Below are 23308 nucleotides of genomic sequence, written 5' to 3' on the forward strand. Positions count from 1 at the left end.
GGGAGGGGAGGTTGGTGGGGTGGAACCCGCTGGGCAGGGCCGGGCTGCTGAGTGCCTGCAGGGTGCAAGGTCGATTTGAGTGCCCGGCTGCAGGGTGCAGCTTGTTTTGGGTGCAGGCTCGTTTGTGCTGCTGATACCAAGGGTAGAGGGTGCGGGTGCCCGGCTGAAGGGTGCCAGGCTGGGTTTGCGTGCCCGGCTGCAGGGTGTGGGCTCGGCCGGGGTCCCACCGGGATGGCGCGGCTGTCGGCCCCAGGCGCCGCAGTGCTGGGCGGAGGCCGGGGATGCCCCGGCGGCGGAAGGTGCCGGTGCCCGGTGCCCGTCCGCGCGCCACGCCGCTGCAGCCCGGGGCGAGGGAGCCGCGCCGTCCCCATCCCCATCCCCGCCACGTCTCCGCCCCCGGCCCGGCCCGTCCCCTCCTCCCGGCCGCGCCGCCTCCCGCCCGCTCCGCTACTGAGCCCGCAGCGGCGGCGGCGGCGGGCGCAGGCTCCGGGCGCCCCGGGGCCCCGCGGCGGCCGCTGCCCTGAGGCCGCGGGGGATGGCGGAGGGGCCCCGGGGCGCCCCGTCGCCGGGCTCGCCCCGCCCCGCCGCGCCGCTGCCCAACGGGCCCCGCGGCGGCGGCGGCGGCGGCGGCAGCCCCGGCTCGGGCTCAGGCAGCAGCAGCCGCGAGGACTCGGCGGAGCGGAGCCCCGCGCCCGCCGCGCCCCGGGCCAGCATCATGAAGGTGAGAGCCCCGCACCGGCAACGCACCGGGCCGGCCCCCCCGCGCCCCGGGTCCGGCATCTGCGCAGCGCTGGGGTGCCGAGCCGTGTCCCCGCGCCGAGCCCCGCGTCCCGCCGCACCGCTTCTGTCCACCTCTCCTCGCTCCCCCTGTGCCCGTGCAGCGGCTCCGAGGAGCTGCAGAGCAGTCGCATCCCCGGGTGACCGAGGGTCGCCATCTGCCCGCGGTGCTGGTCACACCGGGACCGACAGGGCGTCCCCGCACCCTGCCGGGACCCAGGGTCCCCAAGGGCACAATCTGGCCCGGCCCGGCTCTGTGGAGTGTCCGTGGGTCGCCCTGTCAAGTGCCATGGCCACGCTGCAGCATCACCCGCTCCTGCTCAGGACACCCCCGGGCTCCCGTGAGAAGATGCCCGCTCCCGCCCCTCGAGCAGCTTCTGCTCTCCCGTGCTCTCTCCTGACAAGCACTGAGCCTCGGGCCTGGCCTGACCAGCTTGCAGTCTACTCCCAACACCTGGTGTTGGTGCTGCCGCGCCGTGGTGGGGCCGAAGTTCAGGGAGGGTCTCGGGGGTGTCCCACCTGGGTGGGCAGCGGATCACACGTGTGCTTCCCTAAATGAACGCCCCTGATTGTGCTGATGCCAGCGGTACTCACTGACACAATAGGTCACGTCCGCCCGGGACTCGCCTCCTTGCTCCCGGCAGCCTATTTTAAGCTGGGATTGCTCCGGTGCTATTAATACCCCGTGAGGGGGCTGTTTCTGTGGTGCCCCAGCCCCACTCTTCCGTCCCCGGGATCCAGTTTTCTGGACAGCGGTGTCAGGACTCCAAGTTCCTGCCCGCGCCTGCCTGGGCTCTCGCTGCAAACTGTTGCGGGGGCGGCTGGGCTGTGCCCACGCGGGGACGGCACGGAGCCCTGCCGGTGTTCCCGTGCAGCCAGAGGCTGGTGCCAGTGCGCCGTCCGTGCCTAGTTTCCTTGGGGACCTTGCCAGGGTCTCCTGCTTCTCCCGGGAGGGACCAACATCTTTCCTTGCCCAGGGACCCTCTGTGGGCACCGCGGGCTGGGGGTGGTGAGCCTCTCGCTTGCTCCCGGGCCGGGTACATCCCTGTCACCACCTGCGTCACCACGGGATTTGGCCTCACGTGAAGGTCGGGTGGCCCAGGGCCAGCGCTGGCACGGGAGGGTGCTGGCCCGGGGGAGGTCAGACCCGAGCAGTGTCCCCAGCTTGTGCTGATCCGTTGTGCATCTCCGAGTCCATCCGGGGCCCGAGAAGCAGTGGAGGCACATGTGGAAAGAGCTGCTGGCTCTGCTATTTTTTGGGATTTCCAGAAAAGGCTGGAGGAGTGAATCTGAAAGTGCAACTCACTGGCTGGTGGAGACAGGGGGCCCTGGGGCAGCGGGGTCCAGAGCTGTCCCCTGCAGTGTCCCTGTGCCCCGGCTAGAGGACCTGCTCCCTTCTTTCTTCTCAGATTGAAAGCAGAGGGGGCTGGTGGTCCTGTGGGCTGGGATGATGCTGGAGAGGGTATTGGATCTGTTCTTCCCTGCCGCAGGAGGTGTCCCCTGAGCCCCCTTCCCATCGTGCGCCAGCCCCAGGAGCTGTGTGGTGCCTCTGCCGGGATCTGACTCCATGGCCCCTCACCGGGGAGTGGCAGCTGGTGCCTCGGGGAGTGGATGTGTCAGTCGCTCTCTTCTTGGCAGGGAACAAACGACGGTAGAAAAGCCCTGACTGTGCCTGGTCTCCCACTGCCTCAGCTCCGGGGCTGCTGCCTGCCTGCACCCCTGCCCACGCTGCCCAGACTGGGATAGGGGTAGTGGGGAGACCCGGGACCTGGGGGATTCAGCTGCAGATGAATCACATCACGGCTAGATGGGGAGATAAAGGGAAGGGAGGAATGACTGATGGGCCCTTCTCCATCTCGTGCTTTGAGAGTGGGTTATGTGGCCGGTAACACGGTGGCTGTCACGTGGAGGCTGAGATTAGGGCATCAGCACTCACTAGGGCACTAATGCAGGAGATAATTGGCTGAAGAGGTGCTTAACACATGCTGCAGAGCTGGGCAGGACAGGCAGCTGGGCTGGAACGTGCCCTCCGTGTGAGCCCACGCTCACCACTGGCATCGTGGTGGGCATGGGCATCGTGGTCTGTGCTTTGCTCTGTGGAGCCCTGCCTACTCCCTGCCAGCTCGGTGGCACAGTGAGCAGGATTCCTGCTCCGGCCGGAGCTCTGCCCTCTGTCTGGGGGTGTTCCTTGCTGTCATGGCCATGGGCGCCGTGTCCTCCCAGCTCCACTGCTGCCTTACTCATCACCTGCCTGCGCTGCTCCTGCTGCGCCTCGCCCAGCACTTCGTGGGCTGTGCCTGGGGTTGAAGATCGCCTGGAAGAGCCTGCGAAGGGGCTGCCAGGGAGCAGAGACTCTTCCCTGCCGGTGCCCAGGCCGCACTGAGGAGCGTAGGGCAGCTGCAGACGGGAAACTCCTCGCATCCCCCGCTCGCTGCTTGCCCGTGCAGAGGGAGAAGCAGAGCCTGTGTGCTGCAGGGCGCTCTTGGGTCTGTGCCACACATCTGCACCCCAAAGTGCTGCAGCGGGCACCACGTCCCCTGTGTGAGCCTGGGAGGGTGGGGGTCTGCAGGACTTTCACCCCGAGCCGGGGTGGTCGGGGGACCGGCGGGGCTGGTGCCGTTGGGGTGTGTCTGGCTGCCTGCAGCGGGCACAGATGGAAGCAGGTCCCTGGCGCTGGGTGCACGCAGGCCCCCCGCCCGAGTTTCCTTTCCGGATGGATTTCCTGTTTTCAGCTGTGGGGCCCGGTGCGGAGCCCGCGCGGGGTGGGTGCGCCGGGCGGGGAGCGGGTCCGCAGAGAGGCGGGGGTCCTGCCGGGGGCAGGAGGTGCCCATCGGTGCCCATCGGCCCTCGGTGCCCATCGCCCCGCGGCGAGGTGGGGGCTGGGGCTGCCTGTCAGTGGGGCGCTCAGATTGCTGCGTGCAGGAAGCATCCGGCGTCGATTCCTTCCCCGCAGGGCTGGCCGATGGTGTGACCTGCCGCTGAGCGCCTGCCGACCCGGGATGGCTGGCACCGAAGCAGAGTCTTGGAGCTCGGCCAGCTCCCTGGAGCAATCTGGCAGCGAGAGGATGTGAACAGCCACCACATCCGAGCTCCAGGATAGTGGGATGTGCCTGGCTCTAACAAGGGGCTGAGGGCTGGTGCTGGTTCCTCCTTCCCTGGGCCTTTGTGTCCCGGGCATCCTTGGAGGATTCCCCATTCCCTGAGGAAACCGTACGTCCATTTGTGCGACCTATCCCGAATGCCCTTGGCTGTGGCTGCCTTACCCCGTGGGGCAGATCCTGACCCTCCAGGGTCAGGCATGGGATGTGCTTGCCCAGGTGCAGCCCCGTGTGGGAGCTGTGGAAGCTCTCGGGGCACTGGAGGGGAGCGACCCCTCACCTCCAACCTGGGCAGCTGAGCAGGACCTGCCTCTGGCAGAGACACCACCAGATTAGAAGTGACTCACCATAATCTTGAAGAAGTGGATTAAATCTCCTCCTACTGTGCTACTTAATGAAATCCATCCCATAATACACTCCTAGCCCTGCTGTTTCCCCTTATCCCCTGCCCCTGCCAGCCCCGTGGCAGCTGGGTCCCCCCTCCCTGTAATGAGGCAGGGCAGAGTGTGGGCATGAGGTGCTGGCAGCAAACAGCCCATGCCGTCGTGACCCTGCGCTCTGTGGGACACAGCTGTGGCTGTGGTAGTCCCCAGCATGTGGCAATGGCAGGGGCTGTCCTGCCCCACTCCTTGCAGAAGAATGGAGGATCTCTCTTGGGCTCCCTAGGAGCAGCTCTGCTCGTGCATCACATGTCGGCTGTCTGTTTTCCTCTGGTCCCCAGGCCGAGGAGACAGGGGCTGTGCTGGGTTGCTGGCACATGGCTGTGCCTGTGAGGGTGAGCAAGCAGTGGGGAAGGATCCAGCTCAGGGCCAGGAGCAGGAAGGAAGGAAGGAAAACAGAGTTAAAATAAGCCAGGCAGTGAGCTGTGAGGGAAGCCAGGGCTGGAGCTGGCTCCCAGCCCCCAGAAGAGGGGCGGACTGGAGTGGACTGGGCTTAGCGTGGTGCTGGGGCACCTTGGGGCACCCTGGGGCAGTGCTATGCGCTGCTTTGGGCTGGGACAAGGAGACCATGGGGCAGGAGGATGCCGGGAACTGGTGGGGCATGTGCTGCCTGGCTGTCCCTGATGGCTCTGCCCCTTTCCCACCCTGGCAGGATGGCTCTCGGCAGCGGCCGCCACAGAAGAAGAAGACAGTGTCCTTCAGCTCCATGCCCAATGACCGCAAGATCAACAGCACAGCTGCCTGCATCTCCCTCATGCTGGAGGGCTGTGAGCTGAAGAAGGTGCGCTCCAACTCCCGCATGTACAGTCGCTTCTTCGTGCTGGACGCCGACATGCGCTCTGTGCGCTGGGAGCCCTCCAAGAAGGACTCAGAGAAGGCCAAGATTGAGATCAAATCGGTCAAAGAGGTGCGTGTGGGCAAGAAGACGCCTGTCCTGCGCAGCAATGGCCTCTCCGACCAGTTCCCGGACGAGTGCGCCTTCTCCATCATCTATGGAGATAACTACGAGTCCCTGGACCTGGTGGCCAGCTCAGCAGATGTGGTGAGTGCCTGGGTGATGGGGCTGCGCTATCTGGTGTCCTATGGGAAGCACAGCCCTGAAGCGCCTGGGACTGGCCACCCCAGCCTCCGGACGTCCTGGATTTCCTCTGTCTTCGACCTGGCTGACCTGGAGAAGTCCGGCCGCATCCCTGTGTCCCGGGCTGTGCAGCTGATCAAAGCACTCAACCCTGGCATGAAGACCTCCACCATCGAGCTGAAGTTCAAGGAGCTGCAGAAGGCCAGTGAGCGTCCTGGCACGGAGGTGGCCTGCGACCTCTTCGTGGAGGCATACTGCGAGCTCTGCACCCGCCCTGAGATCTTTTTCCTGCTGGTCCAGTTCTCCAGCAACAAGGAATACCTGGGCGTGAAGGACCTGCTGATGTTCCTGGAGGTGGAGCAGGGCATGGAGGGGGTGACAGAGGAGAAGTGCTTGGAGATCGTCAGCAAGTACGAACCCTCTAAGGAGGGCCGGGAGAAGGGCTACCTGGCCATCGACGGCTTCACGCGTTACCTGCTCTCTGCTGACTGCTCCATCTTTGACCCGCAGCACCGCAAGGTCTGCCAGGACATGGCGCAGCCCCTCTCCCACTACTACATTAGCTCTGCCCACAGCACCTGCCTGCTGGAGGACAACTTCTGGGGCCGCTCAGACATCACTGGCTACATCAGTGCCCTGGGCCTGGGCTGCCGCAGCATCGAGCTGGTGCTGTGGGATGGCCCTGAGGGTGAGCCCGTGGTCTACACCAGCCCCTCGGCTGCCTCCTGTGTGCCCTTCCGTGCCGTGGTGGGGCTGATTGACCAGCATGCCTTCACTGCCTCCGCCTACCCCCTCATCCTCTGCCTGGTGGTGCGCTGCTCGGCCCCCCAGCAGCGGCTCGCTGCCCAGTGCCTGCGCAAGACGCTGGGGGAGAAGCTGTACCTGGAGCCCCCCAACCCCGTGGCGTCCTACCTGCCCTCCCCAGAGGAGCTCAAGGGCCGCATCCTCATCAAGGGCAAGAAGCTGCCACCCACCTGCGAGGACAGTGAGGGGGAGGTGTCAGACGAGGAGGAAGGCTGGGAGCTGGCGCGGCGACTGGGCCAGGAGGACCGGGAGGCACCGGAGGGAGGAGGACTGCGGCGGGTGCGCCTCAGCCGTGAGCTCTCGGAGCTGGTGAGCCTCTGCCAGGCAGTGCCCTTCCAGGACTTTGAGAGCTCGAGACGTGGGCAACGCTACTGGGAGATGTGCTCCTTCAGCGAGGTGGAGGCGGGACGCTTCGCCAATGAGTGTCCGGCTGAGCTGGTCAGCTACAACAAGCGGTTCCTCTCCCGCATCTACCCCAGCCCCATGCGCATTGACGCCAGCAACATGAACCCCCAGGATTTCTGGAAGTGCGGCTGCCAGATGGTGGCTATGAACTACCAGACACCGGGGCTCATGATGGACCTGAATGCGGGCTGGTTCCGTCAGAATGGGGCCTGTGGCTACGTCCTCCGCCCGGCCATCATGCGGGAGGAGGTCTCCTACTTCAGTGCCAATGCCAAGGACTCCCTGCCCGGGGTGCCTGCCCAGCTCCTACACCTCAAGGTCATCAGCGGGCAGAACCTGCCCAAGCCCAAGGGCTCGGGGGCCAAGGGGGAGGTTGTGGAGCCCTATGTCTGCGCTGAAATCCATGGCATCCCGGCCGACTGCGCCGAGCACCGCACCAAGACAGCCCTGCAGAGTGGGGACAACCCCATCTTCGACGAGAGCCTGGAGTTCCAGATCAACCTGCCGGAGCTGGCCGTCCTGCGCTTTGTTGTGCTGGATGATGACTACATTGGGGACGAGTTCATTGCCCAGTACACCATCCCCTTTGAGTGCCTGCAGCCTGGCTACCGCCATGTCCCCCTCCAGTCGCTGGCCGGGGAGCCCCTGCCCCACGCCACCCTCTTTGTGCATGTGGCCATCACTGACCGCCGTGGCGGGGGCAAGGGGCACCGCCGGGGGCTGGCAGGGCGCCGGGGCCGCCGAGTGCGGGAGTACACTTCCACCAAGGCCACTGGCATCAAAGCCATCGATGAAGTCTTCCGGACGGCCACCCAGCCGCTGCGGGAGGCCACTGACTTGCGGGAGAATGTACAGGTACGGCCTCGGCAGAGGCACCAGGAGACTTGGCTTCTTCAGGGCAGGATGGGGCTGGACTGAGAGTGGTGGGGAGCCAGGCTGTACCCCTTTTCCTGGGGGACATGAGCGAGGAGCCTTATCTGGAGCAGAGGGCTGTGGGAAATGGGGGTGTTCCTGTGCTGGGGGGCTCCTGGCGGTCCTCCCAGCTGAACTCCTGACACTGGACACTGGTCTCTGCAGAATGCGTTAGTCTCCTTCAAGGAGCTGTGTGGGCTGACACCCGCTGCCAATATGAAGCAATGCATCCTGACGGTGTCCACATGGCTGCTGCACAGTGACAGTGCACCCAGCGTCACCCTCAACCTGGCAGAGCAGTACCCCCCCATGGAGGCCCAGGGCCCCATCCCCGACCTGCTGCGCAAGGTCCTCACTGCCTACGAGACGGTAAGTGCTGTCCTGCTGGGGCTCAGCTCCCTGGGGAGGCTCCCTGGGATCAGTGGCACTGACACCAGCAGCCAGTGGTGGTGCAGGTTTTATGGGATGAACCCGAGTAGGTTTTGTGGGATGAACCCAGGCAGGTTTTGTGGGATGGATCAGAAGGTCCAAGGATGGGGAAACCTGAACTCACTGTACCCATCCTGGGACAGGGGAAGGTGCACGGCCAGGGGGCTGCATGAGGGCTGCCCAGGGAGGGGTCTTGCCAAGGCACAGGCTTGCCCTGATCAGTCCGACCCTCGGACACTGCAGCCCTACCCTGTGCCTGCACTCCTTGTCCCTTGCCCCGGTCCCACCAGGTGGGAGAAATCCCATTGATAGCCACAGCCAGAGCTGCTTCCTTCTTTTGTGTTGAAGGGAACCTGGCCATTGGCCACGTGCTGGTCACACCATACCCGGCCGTGTGTGGTGAGGTGGGAAGGGCCAGACCCCGGCACCGTGCTGGTGCAAGGAGCAGCCCCTGATGAGCTCTGTCTCCCCATCCACTTGGCAAGGGGCACAGGGCCAGGGCTGCCCAGCTCCTCATGTTGCCCCTCTCCCTAGATGATCCAGACTAGCCGGACGCTGATAGAGTCTGCCGACGCGGTGTACGGGAAGCTCATCCAGGCACAGCAGGCAGGTGGGTCCTGGAGGGCAGCCCCAGCTCCACCTCAGCTCTGGCTGTGGACCCAGGCACATCCTGGGGGGCTCAGGGCTTCCTGCACTGGGGCAGGGTGTGGGTGGGTGGGCTGCAGAGCTGTGTGGTAGGAAGCAAGCAGAGTGGGGGAGGCTGATGAGGAAGCGGGGAAGAGTCATTAGTTGTCAAACGCCAGAACATAATTAGTGCCAGAAATAACAGGCTGGGGCTGATGGCAGAAATGGCAACTGAGTGTTAAGACTTCGCAAACACATGGCAGAACCCACACAGGCAGGTGCTGCCGCTGCCTGCCCTGGTCCTCCTCGCAGGTGCCCCCACTCTGGCAGCTGCCTGGGACCTCTGGCTCCACTCCAGGCCCCGATGGCTGCGTGGCCCCTCTGTTGGCTGGGACCCCACAGGGATAGCCCCACCAGCTCCAGGGGCTTCTGTGGGCTCCCTGTGGGGCTGTAAAAGTGTCAGGAGCTGGAGGGGCTTGGGAAGAAGGAGGGGGCCATGCTCTGCTGTCCCCGCCATGCCAGCCTGGCTGCCAGCAGCCGTGTTTGTTCCCTGCCTACATGGCAGACAGAAATCTCCCCAGACTCTTGGCTCAGCTCTGCCACTGCTGCAAACACTGGGGGAGTGGAGCAGTGGGGCACAAGCTGCAGGGCACAGATTGGTGCTGTGCCCTCCCGCTCTGCTCTGGCTGCTGCGCTGCAGTGCTGCAGAGCAGAGGGATTCTGGGGTGTGCAGCCCCTCGGGGTGGTGGTAGGAACCAATTTGGCAGCTGCAGCCCCCACGCCCATGCCTTGGTGCTCCCTGTCCCTGCTTTCACCCTGGCCGTGCTGTGGACAAGCCGCTGCGGTGCCAGCACAGCCGGTACCCGGCTGGCAGGATCAGGGGCTCCGGGGAGCTGCAGCGGGGGCACGGGGCTGTGGGCGTGCTGATTGGCAGCGCGAGGGCGAGTGAGCTGCGTGGGAGCCCTCGCGTGGGCCCGGAGCCGCTGCTGCGTCAGGAGGGGTAAATATAGCACCCACTCATGGGGATGTCACGTGGGGCACAGTGACGGGGCCTGCAGCGATGGGGGGGGGGTCTCGTGGTCCTGCTCTGACTCCCCCCCATATGAGCCATGGAGTGCAAGTGTTGCCTCTGCCCAGGGTCCTCACTACCCTTCCGGACCTCATGGTGTCTGGGTCCAGAGGGCCACAGGCTGCAGCTGACCATGGGGCTGGGATGTTCGGAATTCCATTGGCCCGTCATTCGAGGCATGGAGGATTCTTGAGGCTGCTGGGGCAGTGGGGAGCCCACCCAGCCTGCATTCCCATGGTGGGCAAAGGGTATCCCTCTGGCTTGGTCCCTGTTGGTCGTGGGTGGTGGCTGTCCCTGCGCCAACATCCCTGCACACGCTGAGCACCTCTCCCGTCAATGCAGGGATGGATTTCCACAAGGAGCTGCACCGCATCGAGACCAAGGAGGGGCTGAGAGGCCACAAGCTGCAGAAGGCGCTGGAGAGCTTTGCCTGGAACATCACTGTCCTCAAGGTGAGGGGCAAGGGCTGCGCAGACACACCTGCCCTGCCCTGCTCTGTCACCCTCTTCCTCCACCCTAACACACCTCCCGATGTCTCCTCCCCTCAGGGCCAGGCTGACCTCCTCAAGCATGCCAAGGCGGAGGCGCTGGACAATCTGTGGCAGATCCACAATGCGGGACAGTCCTGCGGCATCGGCAGGAATGGATCAGCCTCTCTGGAGCCCTCTCGGCTGCAAGCCCCACTGGAGCCAATCCCTGAGACAGATGGAGGCAGCGACACAGCGTCCTGCTGACCCCGGTCTGGGGCTCGGGGCCCAGACTCAGCACCCCTGGCCACAGGGGCCGGGAGCAGGGAGCCCCTAGCCTGCCTGGGGAGCGTGTGTGAGGCTGGGTGCCTGTGCTCTGCCATGTTGAGGGGCTTGCACCAGAATTCAGTGGAGAGGTAGGGGAGAGATGTCCCTGCTTCCCTCTTGCCTCGCCAAGCTCCCAGAGGACTCATCCATCCCCTCCATCTGCTTCTGGAGCCAGTACTCTGCCGAGGGGTCAGTGGGGATGCTGGTAGCCCAGTGCCCATGTGCATGTACCCCCACCCTGCTGTGGCAGATGCCACTTGGAAAAGCAGCCCCAGGTCTGGGCTCCTGCCCACCCTCTCCAGGGCTGCAGGTTTGGCCTTCATCAGCCCTGGGGAAAACCTGACAGGAAGTATCTTGGCTGCTCCTGTCACCTCCACAGCATCCCTGGGGTCCCCACTATGCAGAGGGGCTGGGAGGCTCTCTGGTGCAGCAGATGTAGGGCCAAGGTGTCCCTGAACAGCAGATATGGCTTCTGGCATCAGGGAAATGTTTGGGTTCATCCCCAAAAGCAAGGAAGTTCAGCACAAGCAAAGGCTGGAGGTGGTCTGGGGTCAGGCTGGGGCTGTGGAGTGTTACAAAGAGTGCAAGACCCTCCCTGGTGCCCTGTGGCTCCCTCTGTTCCAGGCACAGGACCAGGATGGGACAGTGTCACCAAAGAGGATGGAGGGTGGCACCGGGTACGGGACCCTGGTGGCACTGTCCCTCCCTGGCACCAGCCAAGCGCAGGCTGACAGCTTCCCACGTCAGTCAGGGAGCTATACAGCTGCTGGCACCCCTTTGTTCAGGGGGTTAATTAGCCTAATGGGGCTCTGAGCAGTGGCCCCGCACACTGCGCTGCTGTCAGAACCGGCCAGCGCTGACCTTCAGCCCCTTTGTGCCAGCCCAGCAGCGCGGCCGTGGGCAATTACAGCCTCATTAGTGCCAGGCACCCCGTCCAGTGAGTACCCTCACAATGGGGAGCTGCAAATGAGGGGAAAGGCCTGGACGGTCTCCGGGCTACCAGCCACAGCGCTCCCACGTCTCCCAGACACCAGTTGCTCCCGCTGTCCCAGCGGTATTTTTGGCAGCACTATTGTGCTGGGCCCTATAAAGTGGCAGTGGCAGTGCAGGGTGCTGTGCTGTCAGCTGCCCGATGGGACATGCCCCAGAGCCGCTCGGCCACCTGAAGACCCCAGGAAGGATGGAGGTGCCCAACACCAAGGTGGGCCTGGGGAGCTGCAGCCCCTAGGGACAAGAGAACAGCCGTGGGTGGGAGGTCAGAATGTTGGGCTGGGGGTGTGGGAGGGCCTGGCCGGTTTCTTGGGAAGCTCCGAGTGTGCAGCAAATCCCCGGGTCTCTCTGACTGTAGCCAGCAGCTGATGAGGGAACTGCTTGGGAGGGAGCTGGGCATGCAATGCCTGCAGCAAGGTGCTTTCACTGCTTGTCCCGTGGCAATGGACAGCGAGAGGAGGGTGTTTGCCACAGCTGCTGTGTGCTGGAGCAGGGCAGGGGTGCGGTGAGGACACTCACATCTGGCTGCTGGCTGGGACACAGGTGAGGGTGTTGGCCGTGCCCCAGGGCAGCGAAGGGTGAGGCTCCAGGTGCGCCTCGGGTGTGGGGCTGGGCCCCTGCGGCAACAACCAGGGCAGGGGGGAGCACAGCAGAGAGGACAGTCCTGGGGCTGGGCAGTGCTCCCCCCCCTCTGCCCTGTCACTAACGCTGCCCCGTTGCTCCGGCAGCCCCGGCGAGCTGCCTGCCTCCTGCTCCTGCTCCTGCTCTGCTCCCTGGCTGCTGCCCGGCAGAGCCTGCCCCACTGCTGCCGGCAGAAGACCTGCCCCTGCCGTGTCTACGACCTCCTGCACGGCATGGGCAACCACGCTGCTGGCATCCTCACACTGGGCAAGAGGAAAAGCGTCCCCCTGGCCTTCCAGAGCCGGCTCTACCGCCTGCTCCATGGCTCCGGCAACCACGCTGCGGGCATCCTCACAATGGGCAAGCGAGGGCAGCACTCTGGCACCGTCTGCCACGACACGCTGGGCTGCCCTGCGGGCACGGTCGCCCAGCCGACAGCGGTGCCGCGAGGTGCCGCCACCAGCCATGGCGGCGCCAGGGAGTGCCAGGGACACTCAGGGAAGGACCTGAGCACGAGCCAGGCCCAGGGAGCTGCAAGGAGCTTTTACTGAATGGGATGGGGGCAGCGGGACAGAGAGAGGATCCCCGGCAGGATGGGCTCCGGGGACACACAGCCGGAGCTCAGTGTAAATAGCACTTTTAGATACCTCCTCCCAGCCCTGGCCCTGGCCCAGCCTGCTCAGGGCACCGCGGGCACCGCGGCGTTTTACAATAAATGGTAGCCTGATGTCAGCCGGCTCTGTTGTGTCTCTGGGGAGGGGTCGGGCGGGGGCAGCTCGGTGCGGGGCAGCTACCGGGGCAAGTGCCTTCCTCCGCGGGGCTGGGACTGGGCTCACCTGCGGCGCCTGCACTGGGGCGTGTGCGGGACCAGCTGCCTGGTGCACTACCAGCACAGAGGTCAACCGAGGGCGGCGCGTCCCGCTCTTTCTGCAGCTCCCGTGGGCCCGAGAGCGCCGGGGGCGAGCGGCTCCCGTGGCCCAGCGGGTCCCGGTGCCTCCCGGTACGGCGGCTCCAGCGCCGAGCGGGTCCTGGCGCCACCAACCCAGAGCCCCCCCGGCCGGATCGCCCTACCCGCGGGCGGGGGACGGTGCTCGACGGTGCCGAGGCCCCTCCCGGTGCCGGGGCGTGGCGGGGGCGGGGCGGGAGCCCCGGGCGGGCCGGGATCAGCCTGCGGTGCTGCGGAGGGGCCGGGGGCGGCGGAGGCAGCCCCGCCGCCGCAGCCGCGCGGCGGCCGGCCGGTCGGGCGGGACGATGCCGGTGATGAAGGGGCTGCTGGCGCCGCAGAACACCTTCCTGGACACCATCGCCACCCGCTTCGATGGCACACGTAGGACTGGGACGGGACCGGGGAGGGGCCGTGCCGGCGGCGTGGGGGGAAACCGGGTGGGGGAAGCCGATGCCCCGCAGGAGACGGCGAACGGGACAGTGCTCGGCCCGGCCCCGCAGACCCGGCGCCTCGGCCGGGTATGGCCACCCACGCGCTGTACGGGACCGTCCCGTACCTGGGCTCGGTGCTCCGGTACTCCCCGTGCGCGTGTCCCGGGCCGCCCCGCGATGCTCTCCCCGCTGCCGGTGCCGCTCGGGGTCTCCGCAGCCGCGCTCAGCACCAGGGACAGATCCCAGTGTCTGCGGGAGGGGCGCGGGGCCCCGGGAGGGGCGATGGAGGTCCGGAGAGAGCACGGTCGGTCTCAATACGGCCGGGCTGACCTGGGATCCCCAGGCTCCCGCGCTGCTCTGTCCCGTGCCCGAGTGGTGCCGGTGTCACCGGCCGCTGAGTTGCTCTCCGTGTCCATGTGCCGGGGCCGGGATGGATTGAAGCCGGGATGGATTGAAGCCGGGATGGCTGATACCCATGAAGCCACCCGGGGATGGGCCGTGTTCACGACTGACCTCAGCTTCCCCTTAAAAACACCTGGAACAGGTGTCTCCCGGGCCAGCTGCCTGCATGGCCGAGCACCTCCTCCCTTGCTGGGTGTGACTGGCATGAAGATGGCACTGGGAGCCTGCAGCCACCTCCTAGGGCACTATCGAGGCACTTGGAGCACTCTGGAGCATGTGTTTGCTCCGAGCCTGGAGTGACACAGGGCAGCCCTGGTGGCACAGGGGGTCACTTGCCCAGGGAAGCTGAAATTTGGGATGTTACCCTTGGGGCTGCAATGTGCGAGAAATCTCTCTTCTCCAGTTCTGACTGAGCTGTGCCTGGAGGTGACAGGGCAGAGCCACACGTGCCTCATGATGGTGATCCCACTGTCCCTCCAGAGGGGCAGAGCTCCTGGATCAGACTATCCAAGGGAAGAATCCTCGGAGAAGCTGCCTGCAACACCATGACCAAAGCCTTGGGAATTTGCCCTGGAGAGCCTGGCCTTGCCTCCAGAGCTGTGGCAGTCCCTTGTCCAAAGCTGCCCAACCACCTCCACTGGGCACTTTTAAACAGTGTGGGGCTTTGTGGTTTGATGTGCCTCTTATCGGCTTTATCTGCCATGGAGAGGGGTTTAGGGCAGTGATACTCCGTGGGGAATTAACCCTGCCTCTCCCAGGCATCCACTGAGCCCTGGGCCCTGAGGCACCCGGCTGGGCACTCTGGCCACCATGGCTGGGGTCTGCCAAGCCTGCCAGGGTCACATCCTCCAGCTCAGTGAGCCACTCCCAAATGCAAACCCTTGTTTTCTGTTCTAATAACACATCCTGGATATCACCATAATCCCAGCTTCCCAGAGCCAAAATCTGGCCTTAGTCACAGTTCCAGGCTATTTTTGCTTCTCCGAGCTAATCCTGGGCTGAGCTGTGCTGTGGTGGCCCCACGGCACCTCCATCAGCCAGGGCTGCCTGTGGTTGCCTCCCTTCCCTCCTGCAGCCTCTTGCTGCGTTTGCCTTGCCCTGGCACCACTCTGCCCGTGGTGTGCGGGTGCTGGTATCACCGTGGGCTCCTTTCTTCTGTGAGAGGGGGCAGAGCACATCCACCTGATCCTGGATGTGTGGTGCAAGGCTCCTGTGCTGGGCATCCACCACCGCTGACCGTTTTGGGGCTGGGAATACCCTGGTGTGACCATGCTGTGTTCCACCACAGTCTGTGCCAGCTGCACACCCGCTTCCTTGGTACCCTGCTAACATGAGCCCCTCTGTCCCGCTGGCGCCGTGGGGCAGGGCTGGGGGCTGGGGGGCAGAACAGCTGTTCTGCGACTGGGCAGGGCATGGGGCTGGCAAGGATTTTCCTGCGGCTGGTGCCAACTCCTGCCGCCAGGGCTGGGTGATGCTGTGGAGGCTCTGTGCTGCTGAGAGGCTGAGGATGCTGCAGTTCATCCCTGGCTCATGGCACCTGCGTGCTGGCCCTTGACTTCCTGTGGGCTCATGGTGTTTCTCCCCCCCTCTCAGCTGGTGTCCCAGCACCCCACACCTCTGGGGATCTCAGCACCACAGCTGGGCACCTCTGGGCTGGATACGCCCAGCTGGGAGCTGCTGCTCCCACTAAGCTCCCTGAGCCCCGGCGGAGCGGGAGTGGCAGATGGTGAGGGGGAGGCGTGAGCTGCCTTGCGTGGGTGATGGGGACCAGGAGACGGATCTGGGCTCCTTCCCCTTCCAGAACCTGGGGCTGGGGTCCTGCCTGGGGCACTGGCTGGGGCAGTGGAGTAGGACAGGGGATGAGCAAGCTCTGGGAGCAGCTAGGGGCAGCCAGCAGCCACATGGAGATCTGGCTTCACTTCCCAGAGGGACACGTGGGGGGCCGGGAGGGCTGGGCTGCTGTTCGTGCCCCTTGAGGTGGTCCCAAGGCCTCGAGGGCAGCTGTGTCTCCTTTCAGACAGCAACTTCATCCTGGCAAATGCGCAAGGCCGCTGTGGCTTCCCCATCGTCTACTGCTCTGATGGCTTCTGCGACCTCACCGGCTTTGCCCGCACTGAGGTCATGCAGAAGAACTGCAGCTGCCGCTTCCTCTGCGGGGCTGAGACCAGCGAGCCCATCCTGCAGAGCATCGAGAAGGCGCTGGACAGCAGGCAGGAGTACCAGACTGAGGTCTGCTTCTACAAGAAGGGTGGTGAGTGGCACGTGGGGCTGGGTCCCTGGCCACAGCTCCAGCTGGGATTTGGCCCCGTCATGGCCTCATGGCCTGGGGGAAGCTGCTGAGCGGTGAGGGAGCTGCCCTGCCTTCACCAAATCTCTCCACCCAGGAGCTGCCTTCTGGTGCCTGCTGGACATCATGCCCATCAAGAATGAAAAGGGGGAGGTGGTGCTCTTCCTCTTCTCCTTCAAGGACATCACAGAGAGCCGAGGCAGGAGCTACCCTGGTGACAAGAAGGAGGGTGAGCGAGCCATGGATGTAGAATGGGGATGGGATTCGGGGAGCAGTGTGTGCAGTGGGCATGTGGCAAAGGGGCTCCCTGTTCCCTGGTGGGGAACACAAACACCCATGGCACAGCACTCTCACTAACTCAGCATGCCTCGTCCACTGCAGAGAAGCAGAGGAATGAGAAGCAGAGGAGCAAGAAGCCCGGGAACTCACACCTGAGGGCTGCACGGAGGCAGGGCCGGACCATGCTGCACCAGTTCAGCAACCAGTTTGTCCGGAGGGACCGTGGCGAGATGAAAATCAACCGTGTAAGGACCTGGGGGACACTCAGTTTTGCCCAGTGCCTCCCATGCTGGGGCTGTGGTGAACTGGCAGTGCAGCAGCTCTCCTGAGAGCAGCCCCCAGCAGAGCCCAGCCTCACTGGGATGCTGTTCCCATGCACGTCTCTCCCTGGCCTGCCAAATACTGAAATACCCCCCAGCTCTGGCAGCCATGCTGTAGCCAGGCTGCACTTGTGTTTGGTTGGCAGCAGGAGAACCCAGTCTGTGCCCAGAGCTTGTTGTTGAGACAGTAGACCTGGCAGCTCTGGCAGAGCTGTGCTTCTCATACACTCACTGTCAGGAAACCCCAGTGCTGGCTCTGAGCACAGCCGTACTGGCTCTGGGGAGTGCTGTTACCAGGGTGCTAGAGCTGTGGAGCTGCCAGATGGGGCAGGGACCAGAGTCAATCCTGTGCCAGCCCTTTGCATGGCTGCTGTGCCCAGTACAGGGCACGACCTGCAGTTGTGGGGCCAGAGAAAGGGTCTGAGAGCTGCTGGGTCCCAAAGCTCATAAGCAGGCAAAAGATATCAGTGCACCAGTCTTAAATTTTGGGAATTTGGGGGGATGGCCCTGGCTCTGCCCTCACCTCTCCCCTCCTCTGCTCTAGCATGTGAATTGAACCTGAGATGGTTCCAGGCAGCAGTTGGCATTGCCAGGGGATTACTGTTAATAGCAATGACAATGTGTTAATTGATGTGCTGTAATTCTGTGCCCATCTCTGAGGGTGATCACAGTGCAGGAAAAGATGCCCCCTGGCATTGGGGGGTGCCAGCTGGTTGGCAGGACTCAGGAGAAGTGTGTGGCCTTCACCCCTCGTGTGGGATGGCCCCTGCACCACCCCCATCCCACCGCACTTTTGCTCCTGCAGAACGTGTTTGAGAACAAGCCGTCCATCCCCGAGTACAAGGTGGCCTCGGTACAGAAGTCCCGCTTCATCCTGCTCCACTACAGCATCTTCAAGGCACTCTGGGACTGGTTGATCCTGCTGGCCACCTTCTACGTGGCTATCACCGTCCCCTACAATGTCTGCTTCACGGGCACAGAGGACAGTCTCTCAGCTGCCCGCAGCACCATTGTCAGCGACATCGCCGTAGAGATGCTCTTCATCCTGGGTAGGTCTGTGTGTGGGGCTGAGCACTGATCCAGGATGTGGGACGTGGTGGGGCAGGGATCAGGGGTGATGGAGAGGGGAGCTGGGATTGCTGTGCCCCTGCTGTTGGTCCTGGGCACACCAGAAATGAGACCAGTGTTGGCTGTGGACACTGGCTGAGCTCTACCAGCCACAGAAGGGGTGGTGAGGGCTGGTCCCGCTCTCCTGGGGTAGATATCATCCTCAACTTCCGGACAACATACGTGAGCCAGTCGGGCCAGGTTGTGTACGACCCTCGCTCCATCTGCATCCATTACGTGGCCACCTGGTTCTTCGTGGATCTGATCGCTGCTCTGCCCTTTGATCTGCTCTACATCTTCAACGTGACCGTGGTGAGTGCTGCTGGCACAAACGCAGCCCTCAACAGCAAAGCCGCTGCCCACCTGCCTGCCCCTCTCCAACACCCACATCTCCTGGGGATACTTGGTGCCCTGACAAGCCACAACCCTGGCTGCCTGCTGGGTGTTGGGCACAGGGGTACAAGGCTGATTGGGGACGAGCTGCCTCTGGCTTGCCCTCCTGGCAGCTGTGGGGGTGACAAAGGGTTCCTGCACCAGGGGCGGTGTTGGGGTCCTTTCTTGTCCCTGCCTGCAGCTACACCAGGTTCCTTTTCCTTCCTGCCCCCCAGACCTCGCTGGTTCACCTGTTGAAGACAGTGCGGCTGCTGCGGCTGCTGCGGCTGCTGCAGAAGCTGGACCGGTACTCTCAGTACAGCGCCATGGTGCTCACGCTGCTCATGTCCATGTTTGCCCTGCTGGCTCACTGGATGGCCTGCATCTGGTACGTCATTGGCCGCAAGGAGCTGGAGAGCAACGACCCCCGCACCTGGGACATCGGTGAGTGCGGGGCGGAGGCGTGCTAGGAGCACTGGGATCCCCCCTGTGCTGTGGGGCAGCAGTGCCGGGGGTGCAGCCCTCACAGCTGGCTCCTGCAAGTGCTAACCCCGGGCTGTGCTTGGCAGGCTGGCTGCACGAGCTGGGCAAGAGGCTGGAGGCTCCCTACATCAACAATTCGGTGGGGGGCCCCTCCATCCGCAGCGCCTACATCGCCTCCCTCTACTTCACCCTCAGCAGCCTGACCAGCGTGGGCTTCGGCAACGTCTGCGCCAACACCGACACCGAGAAGATCTTCTCCATCTGCACCATGCTCATTGGGGGTGAGGCGAGCAGTGGGGCTGGGCAGGGCGCTCACCTCGGGCTCCCAGAGCGTTGTGTCCCTGGCAGGGCGCTGGGGGAGGTGATAGGCATGTGAGACAGCCCTGTGAGACAGCCCTGGGCTGGGCTCTGGGGAGCAGTCCCCCCGTGCTGTGCCCCCGGCCAGGCCTGACGCTGCCCTCCTGCCCGCAGCGCTGATGCACGCCGTTGTCTTTGGCAATGTCACGGCCATCATCCAGCGCATGTACTCCCGCCGCTCGCTCTACCACACCCGCATGAAGGACCTCAAGGACTTCATCCGCGTCCATCACCTGCCCCAGCAGCTCAAGCAGAGGATGTTGGAGTACTTCCAGACCACCTGGTCGGTGAACAACGGCATTGATGCTAATGAGGTAGGAGGTGTTGGTGGGGCTCAGCCAGCCCCCTCCAGCCCCGACCTGCACCTATCCTATCGGGGGAGCAATGGGGCTGGCAGGGCCAGCTCGGAGTGGTGCTGGAGGGACCAGGTGTGGGGCAAATTCCTACCAGCACGGGGAGTGGGACGGGCATATGGAGCAGAGGCAGCTGATTACCACAGGGCCCGCCTCTGCCAGTTGGGACTGCTGAGCACTGCTGAGACACCAGGGCAGCTCAACAGTGAGATTCCCCACTCCAGAGGGGGACCTGTCCCCTGGGGCTGCCGGGCTGCAGGAAAGCTGCTCCCTGCTCCCTGCCCCTCATGCCCCGAGCCCCGGCTCCTCTGTCCCCAGCTGCTACACGACTTCCCTGATGAACTCCGTGCGGACGTGGCCATGCACCTCAACAAGGACATCCTGCAGCTGCCCATCTTTGAGACTGCCAGCCGGGGCTGCCTCCGCTCCCTCTCACTCCACATCAAGACCTCGTTCTGTGCCCCGGGGGAGTATCTGCTGCGCCAGGGTGACGCATTGCAGGCCAACTACTTTGTCTGCTCCGGCTCCCTCGAGGTGCTGAAGGACAACGTGGTCCTGGCCATCCTGGGTGAGGGCAGGTGGCGTGGGCTCTGCCCAGCCCTTCCTGCTGCCCGGCAGAGTGAGGGGCTCAGGGCTCGTGTCACTAGCCCAGCCCCGGTCCCCTCCTGCAGGCAAAGGGGATTTGATTGGAGCCGACCTGTGCAGAACGGACCAAGTGATCAAGACCAATGCGGACGTGAAGGCACTGACCTACTGCGACCTTCAGCACATCGGGCTGCGGGGGCTCTGTGAAGTGCTACAGCTCTATCCTGAGTACGCCAGCAAGTTCACAGCTGACATCCACCAGGACCTGACCTTCAACCTGCGGGAGGGCAGCGAGATGGAGGTGGGTGCGTGTCCTGCTCAGGCTCCTTCCTGTCCTCATGGCCCTGGGGCTGGGGCTGTGCACGGCCATGGAGAGGGAGTCCATGCACTCCCTGCTCGCAGTCCCCAGGCTCCAAGGTTGGGAAAGGGGCTGCAGCTCTGCCACCCTGGCACACAGGTATGTCCTGTCCTGGCTCTGTGCAACCCAGGGAATTGGCAGAGAGAGCCTTTGCAATGCAGGAGGCTGAGGTATATGGAAGGCCTGGGAATGGGGTTGGAGAGAACTGGGGGGTTACTGCAGGACAGATAGCCAGAGCAAAGCCCCCTGGAGTGCAGCACACAGCTGGGGGCTGTGGGTTTAGTCATGCTGATGGCTCCAGCATCCGGGGGGATGTTCTGCTGCAGAAATGGCTCTGCTGCACTTTCCCTCCCCTGGCTCTGCTGAGAGCGGCTTGGATCTCCTTTGGAGCATTTCCCTGGTACCCGTTTTCCCCCTGAGCCTGATGGAGGCGGTGTAGGAGGTCAGTCTCTAGGTCCCAAACAGCCCTACCAAGACCCACCATGTCCATAACACAGGAGGGGTGTAAACAAACCAAGAGAGGAGAATGCCAGGAGTGTGCACCAGGTTCTGCACCTGCGTCACCCTCCCACGCTGGCTGCATGCTCCAGACAGAGCTGGTGTTCTGACGGCTGAGTCGTGGCTGGGATTTGGGGTGCAGCCTCGGCTCTGCCTCAGGACACTCAGGCCGAGGTTGGGCAGCTCACCATTGACGTGGCAGCAGCAGAGGAAGGAGTGGGTGAGGGGTTGTGGAGGCTGCTACTGCGGGTGATGTGTGGGGCTGGGGAAGGCTTGGTTGCCCAGGGGGGCACTGAGAGGCTGGGGGGGCTGCGGGCCCGTGACTGGTCCCCGTGGAGCTGTGCAGGGGCTCCCTCCTGCTGCTGAGCCGGTACCGTCTGCTCTCCCCGCAGGGGCTCTACCGCTACTCCCGGTCCCCGAGGCTGCCGCAGGCGCCACAGGTTCGTCCCTTGCCGAGGCGATGGGGGAGGACAGGGCAGGGATGGCTGTGGCTGGGACTAGTCCTGACCTCCTGCCCGCCTGCAGCCTCGTCCGGAGAGCGGTGCTGCCCCGGAGAAGCCCCTTCCCTCCATTGTGGAGGATGAGGAGGAGCCCGATGAGGTTTTCCAGCAGTCCCCTGCCAGCACCTCCCGCCGCAAGCTGCTGCTGCCCGCGCTGAGCAGCTCGGTGCGCCGCGGCTCCCTGAGCAGCCTCCTGGGCGATGAGCTGTGCCAGGTGTCAGCCCTGCGGCACAGCGGCCACTCGCCAGCCCGCGGCAGCCGCGGCCGCAGCCCCTCTCCGCAGCGCCGGAGGGACAACCGGCTCCCGGAGCGGGATGGTGGCGCGGGCAGGAGGCCGGCCAAGCTCCTCATCCCCTCCCTGCACTCGTGCGGCCCGCCCGACCTCAGTCCCAGGTACGCTGGGATGTGCGGGCGGCTTATCTCGCTGCTGCGGGTTTGAGCCAGCCAGGCTGCGAGGGGCCCTGGGGGCTGCTCAGATGATGGCACAGAGGTGAGGGGGTGACGCGGGGCAACCCTCACCCCCTCCTGCTTAGAGTCGTGGATGGGATTGAAGACAACGGAGGGACTTCAGAGGCACAAACCTTCTGCTTCAGCATGGACCCGCTGCCGAGCGCGGCAAGGGACTCCCCCACCTCAGGTACTGCCAGCAGCCGCCGGGCAAGGCCACAGCGCTGGCCCTGCGGCTTGGCAGGGCATTCCACCGCCGTCTGTGTCCTCCCCAGCAGGGACTGACGCAGGTGGCCCAGCCCTGGTGATGGAGGCAGAGCAGATAAAGCAGAACATCAGCAGGCTCAACCAGGAGGTGTGGTGGGGACCAGAGGTGGGTGCATGTCCCCGAAAACCCCGGGGACATCGGCCGCTGCTCACTGCTGTCTGTCCTTTTCCAGATCAACCACCTCAACCAGGAGGTTTCTCACCTCAGCCGGGAGCTGCAGAGCATGATGGAGCTGCTCAAGGGCCACCTGGGCGCCCCACAGCCCCCGGCCTGTCCCTCCCGTCTGCCTACCACCGTCTCGCCGCCTCCCCGGCTCTCTCCACCCGCTGCCCCGGTGCCCCCCTCGCCCCCGGTGCCCCCCAGTTCCCTCAGCTCCCCCACCGGCAGCCCCCGGGCCAAACGCTGCCCCGTCCGCAGCCGCTCTGCCCACGCCGCCGCCCTGCACCCCTGGGTGGGCGCCGAGGGGCCGCGCCCGCCGCGGGGGGACACCCCCGGCCCCGACCCTCGCCGGGGCTCGGACTCGCAGCCGCCCCCGCTGCCGCCCCGCTCCGCCCGGTCCTTCCCCGGCTGCTCGGCCGGGGCTTGGTGTCGCGCCCGCCCGCAGCCGCGATCCGGCTCCACCAGCTCCCACTGACCCCGCGGGCACCGGGGGCACCTTCCCCGGGGCTCTCCGCTGCAGGTGACCCTGCCCGGGGGGGCCGTGCCCCCGGCGTTCCCCGGGACTCGGAACACGCGCAGGGATTTTGATACGGTTTTATACTCTTCGCCCACGGGGCCTTTTCTACAGCCCGGCCGGGCCCGGCCGCCCCGCCCGGGGTCCCCCGCCTGTGCCTGGAGCCGGGGGACCCGCGGGGATCTGGCGGGGGAGCAGCCGGAGAGGATCCGTAGGGCTCTCCGGTGGGGTCACCGGCTTGCCCGGGGGTCACCGGCTTGCCCGGGGGTCACGGCCGCTGCCGCCCCTCCGCGGCTGTAGTTCGTGTTGTTCCGCCCCGCCTCTCCCACGCTCCCCGCAACACCGAGAAATAAAGGCTCTATTTTTGCAGCCCCGGCTCCGCTGAGTCTCCGTCCGCCGCCGCCCCGCGCTGTCCGGGCCCCGCCCCGAGTCCCCCACGGGGCCGGTCGCGCCGGGGCGCCCCCGGACCACAACTCCCAGCAGTCCCCGCGGGAGCGCAATGACGCCACGCACATCTTACCGGGGCGGGGCGCCTCAAGGGGCGGGGAAGGGGCGGGGCGGGAGCAGGTGATTGGCAGCTGTGTCTGCCTGTGGCCGGCGG

The 23308-nt window shown here is 65.0% G+C and overlaps 3 protein-coding genes across 6 annotated transcripts; all 3 read left to right on the forward strand.

Moving 5' to 3' along the window:
- The first annotated feature begins 535 nt into the window (after positions 1–535).
- Positions 536–10382, forward strand: LOC128819699 (inactive phospholipase C-like protein 2). The gene is made up of 6 exons (XM_053999934.1): positions 536–721; positions 4968–7457; positions 7680–7883; positions 8478–8553; positions 9979–10088; positions 10185–10382. The coding sequence occupies exons 1-6, from the start codon at positions 536–538 to the stop codon at positions 10368–10370; spliced, it is 3252 nt and encodes a 1083-aa protein (XP_053855909.1). The 3' UTR covers positions 10371–10382.
- Positions 10383–11549: 1167 nt separating this feature from the next.
- Positions 11550–12773, forward strand: HCRT (hypocretin neuropeptide precursor). Its single transcript, XM_053999955.1, has 2 exons — positions 11550–11631; positions 12149–12773. The coding sequence occupies exons 1-2, from the start codon at positions 11563–11565 to the stop codon at positions 12590–12592; spliced, it is 513 nt and encodes a 170-aa protein (XP_053855930.1). The 5' UTR covers positions 11550–11562; the 3' UTR covers positions 12593–12773.
- Positions 12774–13292: 519 nt separating this feature from the next.
- KCNH4 (potassium voltage-gated channel subfamily H member 4) lies at positions 13293–22958 on the forward strand. Of its 4 annotated transcripts, none has more exons than XM_053999936.1 (16): positions 13293–13368; positions 15838–16071; positions 16205–16336; positions 16489–16631; positions 17512–17755; positions 17968–18125; positions 18422–18629; positions 18755–18949; positions 19140–19339; positions 19697–19946; positions 20050–20264; positions 21212–21259; positions 21345–21712; positions 21853–21956; positions 22042–22139; positions 22207–22958. In XM_053999936.1, the coding sequence occupies exons 1-16, from the start codon at positions 13293–13295 to the stop codon at positions 22666–22668; spliced, it is 3135 nt and encodes a 1044-aa protein (XP_053855911.1). In that variant the 3' UTR covers positions 22669–22958. The 4 variants fall into 4 exon arrangements, with proteins under 4 accessions (XP_053855911.1, XP_053855913.1, XP_053855912.1 ...); XM_053999938.1 differs by having other exon boundaries at positions 22042–22121; XM_053999937.1 differs by having other exon boundaries at positions 22045–22139.
- The last annotated feature ends 350 nt before the right edge of the window (positions 22959–23308 follow it).

Source organism: Vidua macroura, chromosome 27 (genome assembly GCF_024509145.1).
Source record: "Vidua macroura isolate BioBank_ID:100142 chromosome 27, ASM2450914v1, whole genome shotgun sequence".
Taxonomy (NCBI): domain Eukaryota; kingdom Metazoa; phylum Chordata; class Aves; order Passeriformes; family Viduidae; genus Vidua; species Vidua macroura.